The sequence below is a fragment of the Pipra filicauda genome, unplaced genomic scaffold (genome assembly GCF_003945595.2).
Source record: "Pipra filicauda isolate LSUMZ 115617 unplaced genomic scaffold, ASM394559v2 scaffold35_size7292922_pilon, whole genome shotgun sequence".
In the NCBI taxonomy this organism is placed as follows: Eukaryota; Metazoa; Chordata; class Aves; order Passeriformes; family Pipridae; genus Pipra; species Pipra filicauda.
The window spans coordinates 3,664,589-3,678,158 of NW_024104487.1; the positions used below are offsets into that span (position 1 = coordinate 3,664,589).

The following is a 13,570-nucleotide window of genomic DNA, read 5'->3' on the forward strand; positions in this document are numbered from 1 at the left end:
CTGCGGGTACCTGAGCAGAGTAACTCGAGTGCTTGGTACAGAGAAGCATCAAAAATGAAATTGGACTCATTCCAGCAGATAATATAGATAGATTATCCGGAGAATGCATCTTTTAAAATACCTCACTATTAAAGCAACATTAAAACAACAACAAAACCTCAACCAACCAAAAAACCCCCCAAAAAACCAACCAAAAAAAAACCCCACCCCAAATAACCATTTTTTTTCACATTGCTACTGGGCATCTTACATTCAAAAATTCACACTTTAATTTCCCATTTCTGTAAAACAATGAGAAAGAGTAATAACCTCAGAAATCACCCCAGGAAAATGTTAATCCATGACCTTTGCTTATCTACTGAGTCAATATTACTCTATTCAATTACAGCAAAACATTGTTTTGTGGGTCTGTCTGCAATCAAGCCTTTTCTGCCCTTAGGGAGCAGAACACTTTTTCACAGGCACAAATGTATATGCAGAAATAAGCAGATATACAAGCTTAATGTACCTACTTTCATTTCTGTTCTGCACTCTAATAATTCTTGATGTTTCTGAAGAAGATAGACATATTTAGAAAAAAGATGAGCCATTGGAATCAAGCAACATAAGCTGGCTTTTCAAATTTCTTTATTACTGGAGCCAAAAAGAAATCTATGGTCTGCTGGATATAATCAGATAATTTTCTAAATTATCTGGTAACCAACTGTTGACCAAATGTTTTCAGTCCTACAAAAGCAAAACCATCAATTTTTGTAAATAAAAAAGTCAGGTGTTTGAAAATTAACATGTCCAGTCATTCACAAGTTAAAGAAAGATGCATCACAATAATTTTGTTATAAACTGACTTTATATAAAATGGTGTATAATAGAACAAAATAAGATCAGATGTGTAACTGTGGTGTATTAGTTCATCCTTTATCATGGTCATCTTAAATGTTCTTTCCATTTCCAAAGGCTTTCACCTTCTGGAACCTGTATCGCATCTGCTATCTGTTACTACATACTATGCAGCAACATGCATCAAAACCATACATATTCTCAGAGCACAACAGATCATACTGGATCCACTCTTCTGCATCATATTACTAAGCTGAACATCTTCACTGTTACCAACATAGCACAGAACACTTTTCTTGACTACTATAAAGTCCAATAATATGGTGCAGTCCCTTTTTTACATGCTTGATCAGACCACGTTCATCTTAAAAGCCCTGTGTAACACAGCAAGCTTAAACGTAACAATGATTTTCATTGCACATGGTAAAATGAAGGGAAGTTCTCACTGAAATAGTGCATAAGCCTTGCATTTCACAACTTGGCCAAGGTAAGACAGGAAAAAACATTTTAATGCCTTCTCTCCATCAGTCTGCCCTATAAAGTAGTACATAACTTGACTTCATTCAACCATACTGATGGTTTTCTTAGTAAGTGTGGTACAGAACAGGAATTCTCAGGCACTGGAATGTCAGAGAGATGCTTTGGTTCCAGCTTTGGTTCCACGCACCCTACAAGATCTGATGCTGCTTCCATGGTAGAAAACCAACAGTAACATGAAGCTGCTTGCAGAGATTTCACTAGTGAAATTTTTCTTCAAACAATGTAAAGAAAAAGAAATAGAAAGCCAGGCAGACACAAATCCCTTTCCATGTTATCCTACAGTGTAATATGCCCTGGAATGTTTCAAAACGGTTGACACTCTTAGTGGATGTCCAATCCCACTTTCTCAGAAGCCTTACTTTAGTTACAAATAAGAGAAAACAATTGTAGCAGAAAATACAAAGTAAATCCAGGTAAGTGGATCAGCTTTACAACATGTACATTTAACCCAAGAGTATTTTCAATATAACAGCTGTGGCAAGCTATGCACAGAATCAGGACATTTGAAAGCCAACACTTGCTGTTGGTGAGAAGGATATAAAAATTCTGCTAATATTCTTCTCTTGCAAGAATTGTAATGAAGGCCTCTCTCCCAATATTAAGTGAAAAATGTATCCACATGGAGTGTGGATACATTTTAATTTCTGAATCTGACAGGCCTATCTTCCCATCGACTCCAGAAATTTTGCAGAGCAGGAGGAGGGAACCACCCCATAATGTTGATATTGCATTCTGTTTGTAGCAGAATCCTTTTTTTCTCTCTTGTTTTAAATATAAAGCTTTTAAAAGCCAAATGCTTATCCTTTTACTGTTGGCAATACACACAAAAAAAAAAGAGACTAGTGCTGAAGGAAAGTCTTCCAACTTTTTGTGCTTTTATATGCAGTGCCTAGAATATTCTTGTCCAGTTTCTGTGAAGTTTAAAGGAAACTCTATAAAAAGGACAGATGAACTACAAAAAGCAAATGACTGAAAAGACATGTATTACAGGAAGAAATATTTCTAAATGCTTGCCAGTGTTGTACCTTTACTGAGAGTTCTCCTGCGCTGCACAGCATGGTTACTCTGAGCACACCCACTTGAATTAGATGTGGTTACAGGATAAGGCTCGCTGAAATTTGGCTTCAGGTTCTGAAATGTGGTTACGAGCTGTTTTTTCTGTCGATTCCTACAGCTCATGCTGTCAAAAACCACAGAGAGACAATGACAACAAAGAAATTGTAAAAGATGACAGGGAGAGTAAGAACATGTGCAGAAAGAAGTGAATGCTGGAGCCAGAAAAATGGTGGAGTCTCTACAACCAGAACACTTACATCTGACAGCGCTGGTTTGGATAGTGACCAATATTTCTTCACATAAAGCAGCATCACACACTGACAACCATAGTGAAACAGCACTAAACACTGGTATTTCTGTCATTCACATGAAAACGAGTAAACATTCTAATGAGGTTAATCTCTCTGGTGCTTCCCTTCCTTCTGTCTCCCAACCTGCCAAAGAGCAGCCCAAATTTTTTGCAAATAGACTTATTTTAGATTGCTCAGCTGAGGCAGGTGTCCAAACTGGTAAAAAGTATCATTCTGCCTACAAAAGTGTATTCTTCTCTTGCACCACTTCTCAACATCATTTCAAAATATAACTGCTGCATAACTTGAATAGTAGGCAGATATTTCTGACTCATTTATTTTCACGCCTCTTTTTTAGCACACATATTTCTCTGGAGGGACTTAAAACCAAGACCTGATCAACTAACAAAGTCTATTTTGGCTACAGCTTTAGGACAACGAAAACACCTCAAAGGAAGAATTAAATATGTTACAGGACTGTGTCTACATCTCTTCTCCTTTTTATATTTGTGTTGGAACAGGTTAATGGTATTCATTACATAATGTAGATTTGTATACAGAAACTAAATAGCATACTAGTGGGAATGAATGCCATGTAAAGTATAACTCCAGAATACATTTTTTTGGTCCATTATGATAATTTATTATAAACAATACTATATAGTAATAACATTTTCAGACACTGAACTGACTGACTGGCATGAAAGTAGTAAAAACTGCAACTTCTGCACCCACAAAACAGACATGCAAATACAGACAGTGCAGGTGAAACTTATTTTGCACATAATATTGCATTAACTACTGATAACAGGCATTTTAAGGAATAAGCACAATTTCATATATATAGAGCATTTTGGGACCATCTTAGTCCCAAAATGATTTAAAGGCTGAAATCAGGCTTCAAAGCTGTAACTTACTACCATCCAATCTAAACAATTCTATGAAGATATTACATATATATATATATATTTTACATCTAAGAATAACTTCTAATAGACTATTGTCCCATTTTGTGATTATAATCAAGTAAGGAGTCCAGGTAAAAAGCAATTATCAAGCACAGAAAGGTAATAAAAAGATCTAGGTAGATTGTGCAAGAATTTGCAGAGCGCATGCACATACAAACGTGTTGTGCAGATAGTGTGTATACTTTTATCTACAGAGTGGGTCATGCATTCAATGCAATTAAAAATTCTCCTGAGGAATCTCAACATAAAACTTCACCAATTGCTTTCATACCCATTGAAAATCTTTGTTGGCATAAAACCTACATACAGAATCAGCAGTTACCTCACCACAAAACCTCCTTCCATTATGCTAATGTTTCCATCATATGAAAAACACCCTGATGTGTGAAATAGTGACATCTCAGTGAGACAGGACAAAGTAAGGCGAACTGCAGATCTTTGATCTAGCTGAAAGGGCTCTGCATTCTGATTAGAATTTTTGCTGGGATCCTAGGAGATGAAAGGGTTTTTTTAAGTCTGACAGTTAACAGAGGGGGGGAGGTATTCAGAAGAGAACAAAAAGAGGAGCACTGAAAGCAGATGACGTCATGCCTCAAACTGGCCTTTAGCATCTTACTGACATGTTTCACAATGTGGCATAGCAGTTTCCACACAGCTATTCTTGGGAGCTCAAGATCCTCTGTGGAGACAGTATGGCTGGAGATCCACTGCTTTAAAAGGATAGAAAATTGAAACAGGTCTAGATATAATACATATAATTGTATTTCAGAACCCTAAATGCATTATGGTAATGCTCCAGAATACTACTTTTTGAAACATCTGACATAATAGAAGGAAACTCCCCAGTCTACAAAGCTAATGATTACAAGTTCTGTCACTCCTGTCTTCGGAAAACCTCGAGATAGCAAGCATACTTTCCCCTGATTCTTCCTGCAGGGATTTTGCCTTTTGTACCAGGAACATCTTCCAGCCTTGTAGGGGCCTTGGAACTGACTACCCTTCACCTCAGGTTGCCAGAGGCACCAAACACTGGGGAGAGATATCAAAATCCCTTCTTTATACTCTACAAGCAGTTAAGGGGAAAAACACAGGACTCTGGGAGCATTCTCTCGTTTATGTTCCGGAAAATGCACGTACAGTCAACTTACCAGACCATTTGTTTGCAATGGATTTGTATACCTCAGAGGACACAAAACCAGTCTTTATTTTACACTGCCTTTCTCCTTTTTAAAAGCTTATTCTCCTTACATAAAGTACAAAAATTGTGCTTGGAACTGTTTCTCATGAAGGCATAAAAAGAGATTACTTGTCAAAGCTTCTCTGCTTCTTAATTCTCCCTCTCTACTCCCTTCATTTATGTCTCCTGGTGTGGCCCCTTTTTCAGGACTTTTTTGTGCCGAACATGCTCCCACATGCAAAGGCCTATTTTTATAAACACATCCTTCATTTGAACTCCAGTCTAAGTGCAAAGACCAGTTAAAGGGGTCTTGCAAATACCAATCACTACCTGTACATATGTGCATTTTTGAGAACAGTTTCATGGATCAATGCTGGAATGAACTGAAAAACGTTGCTAACATCACCAAAAGACTAACCATTTTGCAACACCAAAACAAAGCAGCATTGCAGAGACACAAAGAAAAATTCCAGCTAAAGCATGTCTGACAAGCCATGTGACACATCAGTACTTCTCTGTTCTCTCCACATTGATACAAATGATCGTATTTGATGTGCACATAACTATATTCTCACCAGCCATGGGAGAATTATTTCTTAGGGAAATGGTAAATAACTGTAATTATTCTTGAAATGTAACTCTCTACACAAGGATGTGTTCTTAAGATAGAAACCTTGTATTTTAAACTGATGAATTAGCCAGGCACAGATGAAAAGTAAAAAGGATATTTACATGTTAGGAGATTCCCATACCATTCTCTACCTCTTACTATGGACCATTTTCTTGCTTCTATTTTTTTGTCACTCTCCTTGAACTTTTTTCAAAAAGAAAGAACACGTAAGAATAAAGAACCTGAAAGATACATTATATATGGATGTCTCACTATCTGGATTTTATCTGTACCATTTTGAGACTTAGTAATTCACTTTCCTCTGCATGTCAGGGAAATCAAAGGTCTCTTGACATCCCTGATCATAGAGGCCCTGACTCAATCAGAGAGGGCTTAAGTACGTGTCGCACAAAATACTTTTCAATCTTCAAGAATGTTACTAAAAGGTACCAGACGGCTGGCATTAAAGTGGCTTTACCTTGTCCTGTTTTCATCTCTGCCATTGCAGGATGGAAAATTCATTTTTGACCACAGATTCTGACAGGACTAAGGAAATCTTGATCAAAAGGAATGAAAGCTCCACTAACTTCCCCTCTGTGAGAGGTTCTTCCTATTTTTATTTTTTCACTACAGGATATTGCTAGTATTCAGATACTGTCCCATTAGTATCAGCGAATCACGGAGATTTGAATTCTAATGTAATATGCATTTAATTAAAACAGCCATCCAGCAAACATCTTAATTAAAATAAAAATCATTGTTACTTACAAATAACAACCTGACATTATTTGTAAGGATGCCTTCTCACACGTTTTGACAGCAGGAGTTACTTTCTCCATCAGAAGACTTAGCTTTCAACAGGTGCGTGCAACCATCCATAAAGGAATTAATTTGTTTTAGTGATCAGCAAGAATTTTTGCCCTCTTAAAGTCAATATTGAGAGGTATTGACTTAAAGCAAGCAAGCATTCAACCTGACACCAGCAGTAAAGGTACCCTGTACACTTCACTTAACACAAGAATAGTTGCAGAAAACCCTAACAACCCATGCATAAGGTGAACCACACAGCTGATCTGGGAAACATGAAAGTAGTAAGGGGATAAAAACTACACTTCATTCAACCTTGACCTGATCATTACCATAGGATGTCCATTTTCATTTTTGCTAGTTCCAAGGAAACAAGCTTCATTGAGTCCTATACATACACACACAAATATGCATATAGCAAATTTAGATATATAATGACTTAGTAATAAAAAACTATCAGAAGGAAAAGCTGTGAACAAACATAATTCCTTATAATTTCTAATGTAAACCACAGCTGGAGGTTGCATTGGCTGTTCAGTAGTTCAAACTAACATGCCTGACAGGAATCAATGCCAGAGGTCCAGAGGAGGACAGCCATAACAACCAAGAAAGCCCTTAGGTGTGAGTTGTAAGACAAGTAGATGAGCATACTTTGCTAGAGAGAAATCGAAGCCAGTAAGCTGTAAAGGGTCAGTCTTCTTCAAAGGACAACACCTCATGGTATATACTTGTATGACTCAAAGTTTGTGCTGGAGAGAAAAGACGCTTACTTGTAAAGGTAGTATTCAGCTTGATCCACTTCTTCTCGTGAAGAAATGTTGTCAACAAACTGATTAAAACATAAGAAACAAAAGCTTCAAGACGGAGCACTCATAAAGCATATTAGAAGAAAATGCAATAACAAAATACATTTGTCAGCATATTTAGCTGTCTGACAGTACTGGAATTCTTCACATCTTTGCTTGCTCCTAACTCTGGTTTCTTCTAGACTGCTAGAACTCAAATCTTTCTAAACTGAGACAACTCCCTTCCTCACCTCTGAGAAACTTTATGCAACTTGCAGACCATCTGAGGATTAAGTCTCTAGAGTTTAGTACCCTGTATTTTTGGTGCTCTTCTGAATTTTTTCTCTTAATCACATCCTTTATTTTAAGAATACATTCAGGTCCTTAGGTTTGTTTGCTACAGTTTTAAGTGAGCCTTGACATACCTTAATTCTCTTCAAAAAAATATCTTTTTCTCTAAAGTTGACTGTTGTGCCTATTCTTACTATATATTCTGAAGGACAAGAGGAAAAGCATTTTGTATTTCACCATGCATATAAACACTGGTACGAAAAAAACTCAAACCCCATGCTATAAAACACAATTTTCCTTTCATTTACAACCCTGTCTTCTTCAGGCAATCTTACAAAATTCCTAGTGCTATCAACTAAATACAAGCCAAGTTTTCACCCAGACTCTGTGTTATGGGACGTGTATCCTGTTGTCCTGCACCTTGTACTAACATAAAGACACCGAAACACTAGAGTCTTCCCAACATAATACCTCTAGCTGAGAATATATAAACATGTTCTCAAGGTCAGTACTGTCTTTATCCTAAGCTAAAAATAATAATTTCAGCTGACTGCTATTTGATCTCCCATTTCTTAATTATCCATGCATGCTGTACATATATAGGTCTCATCTTTAAAGTGTAGAAATAGCATGCCTGGGTCCTTTATCTACCTTTTAGAAAATAAGTATCTGCTGTGAGCTCCAGGTATTGGAAAGTGGGGCTGTCTGACAATCTGAAAATGCCATTTCTCCACAAAAAAGGTACCCCAAAGCAGGAGAATGCAAGAAAAGAATAAAGCTATTTAATAAAAGGGAGAGGAACACTCATTTCTCTCATGGACCCTGTCTCAGAAGCAATGATCAAGAATGCTTGATCTGTAAAAATGCTTGCTCTTGTAACTGAACAAAGGGTTCTGTGACTCCTCAGTCAGTGGTGCAAATGATCCTAATTAATGATATCACTGAGGTACAAGGGTGGTAATTCAGTTTTTTGTGGTAATTTTGAAGACTGAAATTTGTTTGTTTTCCTTTTTTTAAACAAGTGACATATTTATTCTCCTTCTTCAATACAAACTCTCTTACACAGGTAACTTAAAAACACAGCTCACATCTTTGCTTTCGCTCCCCCTCTCCAGATTAACCCATGCAGAGGATGGAACTGGTTACTAATTCAAGTAAAAATAATGGCTTTGCTTAACCCATGTCAGCATTTGTTCTGCCTCAGTCTGCTGCAAGAAAAGAAAACTACAGAAGCAAAATACGTCTACCTCTGCCTCACTGAAAGAAGTTTGTAAGTGGAGGAAGACAGACAGTGTAGGGTGTTAATTTATTGCATTCCCTTAGCAGCCTGGGTTCTTATGCAGTGCCTGAGGAGGCATTAAAGCTCTCACAAAGGCAGAAACCACAAGAAGGCTGGGAACATACACTAGGGAAAAACACAACCCACTAATAGTGAGGCTTGATTTTACAGAAAAAAGAAATATTCTGTTCTGAAGACCCTACGGTCCAGGTACTAACTAATGAGTCTAAAATAACAATGAGTCTAAAATAACAATGAAACGGCTTTATACAGCCATCTAACAGTATAGCAAGACATTTATGATCCCAGAACTCCCAACTGAGGTGATATCATTTATTCCTTCTCAGCTCACTTGATTACACAAGCATTCCATGGTCATTTCTATGACTTCATGATTGGGATTCATTTTCTTACCCGGGCTATTGTCAAAGAGCTGACAGGCAGCTTTCTTTCATAGGTTCTGTCCATTAAGTGGGCCAAGTCAGCTGGAGAAAGCAGAAAAAGAGTACATTTAATCAACTGGCATTACAGGAAAATCTGCAGAGCCATCATATAACCTTGAATAGAACCTGTGTCCATGAAATCAAATTCTGGTTACTTTTTAACATCTCATTTTGAAGTTGTATGAAAACAGTACTTTCAATTATTGTTAAATACTTTAACAGAAAATAATACATTAAAAGGTTCTCAATATGATGATCCTAACTTATTAGTAAAATGGGGGGAAAAGCAAACTACCCTATAATGTGCTGGATGAAATTCATATAACTACTATAACTCACCTAAAAAAAACAACTAACCAGATGTCCTCAGAATTCCCACTTGGTTTCAAGCCTAGCATACGCTGGACAGTGCTTTTGGCATGGATTTTTATTTTACAGTAAAACAATGAGAAACAGAAACAAGCAGTACCATACTGACAAACTCTTCCATCACAAACAGCAATACAAAGAAATCCTATTAATCAAATTGAGCACTGTGCCAGTACCTTATTAACTTTATAGCATTCTCTTCAGCAGTCATATAACAATATTAATTCAACCATACACAACTTGAAACTTCTGACTGTTGAACAGGTAGCCAGCCATTGCTGCATTTAATGAATTTAATTAGAAGTTAAATTAATTTAATTTGGAGTTTTAGTTTTATACTGTTCCTGGAAAATGAAGACGACAACAAAGGATGCTGAGCTGATGTGGGCCACCAAGGCCACGCTACACCAGATAACCACTAAAAAGCAGACTGACTTCTTTATTGGTAAAGAAATTTAAGTGGGAATAGCCTTACAAGAAGTGTCTATATTTGACTCTATATTATCCAACTCTCTAGCAGTCACAAACACCATGATGACACACACGGGCAAAGGCGTTGGGAGCTTTCCCAGTAGTGACAGAAGTCAGAAAGAAGGGATGCTAAGACTAAGTCAACTTATCCAGAACAAAGACTGCCTAGGTCCTTGCCTAAATGTACCAAGCCAACTGTCATCCACCATTCTTCATCTCCATTTCGAGACAGTTGGAAAGAAGTATTCGTTCCAAAATCTGATATGCTGGACACAGCAATGTGGACCTGAGACAGAAAACTGCACATATTGGGAGTTCATTTATCTATTGCAGAACTACAGTTGTTACGCATCACTCTCAGAAAACTAGGTGATCCCTATGGCCATTTTGGGCCACACTCAAGCCCTGAGCTTGGCATTTCTTTTGTCTAGGTGCTCATGAAGATGAACAGCCCACTGAGTACTTAAGCAGAATATAAACCCAATGAATACAATGGCATGAATGCAAGATCACAAGACTGTTAGCCATTATACACCAGCATCCTCTGGGAGAGTTCACACACAGAATTTTAATCATTGACCTTTAATGCTACTTATAAAGCTGGAACTCTCCACCAGAACTATAGTATGGAAAGCAACATGAAGCACTTATCAATCAACTCCAGTGTAAGAGTCACAATAAACCGAAAGTTGATTAAATCTAAAAGAATAGCAGACAAATTAAGAGAATGGGAAATTCAGTTTTGTTTCCATACAAGCTGCTGTTTCTGTGGTAGTTACTAGATAAGAATAATTTGCAGTGAGTAATTCTTTACTGGTTTGTTTTCTCTGAAGAGCATCTAAAATCAGACTTTTTTTTTTCTCACATTCACAGTTTGAAATAATTCAGCTACCTTTTGTAAATCAAGTTTTCTCCATTGTTGCTACTCAGCAATCAAGATTAAAACTACTTCTTCGTCAAAAAAAACCTGACAGAAGCACTAGAATGCAAGCATGTGAATGCCCAAATCTCCTGTCACTGCTGGTAGTAAAACTTGAGTGCTAACATTAGTATATAAACCAAATCAATATTTTAACAGACAGATCAAAATTCTATGTTCATTTTAACAGACACATGTTGCAAGTGCTTTTATGTGACTAATTACCAAAGAGGACACTACTGTATATAATCTCTCATACACACTGCCTAAAAATACATTTCTACAAGATTAACTCCTTCAAAACTAAACTTCTCTAAAAACATAGTTCCACATATTGAAGAATCTAATGGATTTAAACAAACTAACAAAACAAACCATAAATATGAGCTGAGGTAAACTTCCAGGCATGTGGTCTCTAGAAGATCGGTATCTGAGACTTCATGTTCACTTTTATTTTCATTTTTTTCACATAAACTCAGTGTCTTGCTGCCTGCAACAGGGTGATTAAGGACAATGACTGAGAAAATACTGACCGTCACCTTCCAAGTCAGTGGTTATGACTTCTAACACCAGTTTGGTGGCCTAGGAAATCATCACAGTATCAGTTTGGTTCACAGTGTGTACCTATGCACAGAACGTAGCCACATCAAGTAGAACATTATCAGTAAGTGGCACGTTTAACCACCACGTAAGGTCACTTTTATTCTGTTTATATCCTTGTATTCTTAGAAGTGGTTCATCCAGAACAGTGTTCTGATCCAGTGATAGGGAAAGAAGATACAAATGCGGTGCAAAATTTACTTGTCTTGGGAATGATGGGCAGAGCTAACTCATAGGCTAACCATTCGATATAAGGAAAGCCTTGATTTATTTTAAAGATCCAATTAAAATATAAAGGAAGGCTAAGGCAAATATTTTACCTTACAATTTATACGTTCCACATTTCTCTCTATTTCCACACAACTAGCAGCTTCTGGAAAGAACAACAGCTTTGTACTGAACAAGGCTTTGAATGGAAGTCATTCAAGTCTGTAAAGGCAGCACTGCCACCTGGTGTTGCAGGTGAGCCATTTTAGGCACTCTGAATCTAACGCCATCCCCTGGGATTCTGGTAATTGTTTTTCTTTTCATGAAGGTGCTTACTGTGACTTACTTTCATTCTTGTTAGTGATGAACCAACTGAAGCAATAGAGAATTTAAGCCGAGCCACGCCTTCTGTTTCCTTGATACTTCATTTTTAGTAAATGGAGTCCAAACCACATCTAGGTAGATATCTTCCTACCAGCAAGCAGCTTGTAAATTCCAAATTAACATATTTTCCATTCCTATCTTTTTGAACAAATGCCCTTTTGTACACAAAATACAGACTTGTTCTTTCCCACACATTTTTCAGTACTGAAGTTTGCTAAACTCATTCCTGCCTGGAATGCTAAACTGAGATTACAGAGATGACAATAAAGTGTATCTTACATGGATGCAGTAAATGAGTTCAAGTCTGGGATGGCACATTATTGCAGCAGAGAAATGGAATTGACTTTAAATAAGAAAATACTTAAATACTTTTTTTTCCTTTAAAAGTATCCTCACAACATAGTTTTGCATAATAACAGTTCTGAAACAACGTCTGAAGAACAAATAAAAGAGCATCTCCTCAGCAACAAGGAATTCACTCAAGCTATAATCAGCAGTTACCACACATAAGATTATATGTGCAACCATACAACTGACAGCTACAGAGCAGACGTCTGCAGGGCTGTCTCCTCTTTGAAAATGCTAATAAAGCTGACACCATGTTAACTTATTTTCTCTTTTCTGTGAACACAAAATGAAAATGCAAAGCAGTTCTTTGAAAAGCACAGAGCAGACATCTGCTTTGGATCAAGATAATCAGCAGAGGAGCAGCAAGAACCGTGCCTGCCAAACAGTCACAGAAGATCTTGCCAGGCCTGGGAAAAGCCAAACATGGACTGGACCAGCACTTGCACAACAGTGTTTTCTTCAATGGTGGATTTCTATTGGCTATGACATTTGTCAAAATAATAACCCATTTTCACCTGAAGGTGACTGGTTCAAATACATCACAGGGCACAAATTTGTGGCTCCAGCCCAAAAAACACTGCATGAGCAGTCCTATTGACAGTAAAGGGTAACATGGTATTAACAGTCTCCGCAGGATTCTAGCTACAGCCATGAGGACCCACCAATTGTTCCTGATCCAGGTACAGTATAACATGTTGGCAATCCCAACCCCTACATCCTCACGTGCAAATACAAGAAACAAATCAGGGCATAAAAAACCATCATTCTGATCATTTTGTCTGGCTTCCTGCCTGACACAACTCCTGGAATTTCACCTGCTGATTCTTCTTTCAGCCTCATAATCTGCATTGTAAGTAACAACTACGGTTCAGGGGCCCAGGAAAGAAAAAGAGAAGACAAGGATTATGTATTAAGGAGTCTCCAAACACCTGTGGTACAAAATACTGCATATCTATCTTTAGCATGGAAATATGTTTTGCAAGATGTTTTCTATTTAACGTAGTCACCAAAAAGATGGTGGAACGTAATTTCAAATGTAACATAGCCAAATAATTTAGCTATAAAACTTGCACTAGAGATCTCAGTTCTGTACGCAGATACAGTTTAACATATAGTTTCTTGAAAATAAAACTTTTGGTTTCATTCCACCCCAAAAAATCTGTAATTCAACAAGAAACTGCAAAACTCT

General features: G+C 37.3%; 1 protein-coding gene across 2 annotated transcripts in view; it reads right to left on the reverse strand.

Annotated features, from left to right (window-relative positions):
- Positions 1–13,570, reverse strand: part of MRPS27 (mitochondrial ribosomal protein S27) — a 39,268-nt gene that overhangs the window by 23,101 nt on the left and 2,597 nt on the right. For both annotated transcript variants that reach the window (XM_027752197.2, XM_039384566.1), the window contains exons 3-4: positions 9,055–9,125; positions 7,056–7,114 (exon numbers count right to left, since the gene is read on the reverse strand). In XM_027752197.2, coding sequence (XP_027607998.1) covers positions 7,056–7,114; positions 9,055–9,125 — 130 coding nt within the window. The remainder of the gene's footprint in view (positions 1–7,055; positions 7,115–9,054; positions 9,126–13,570) is intronic.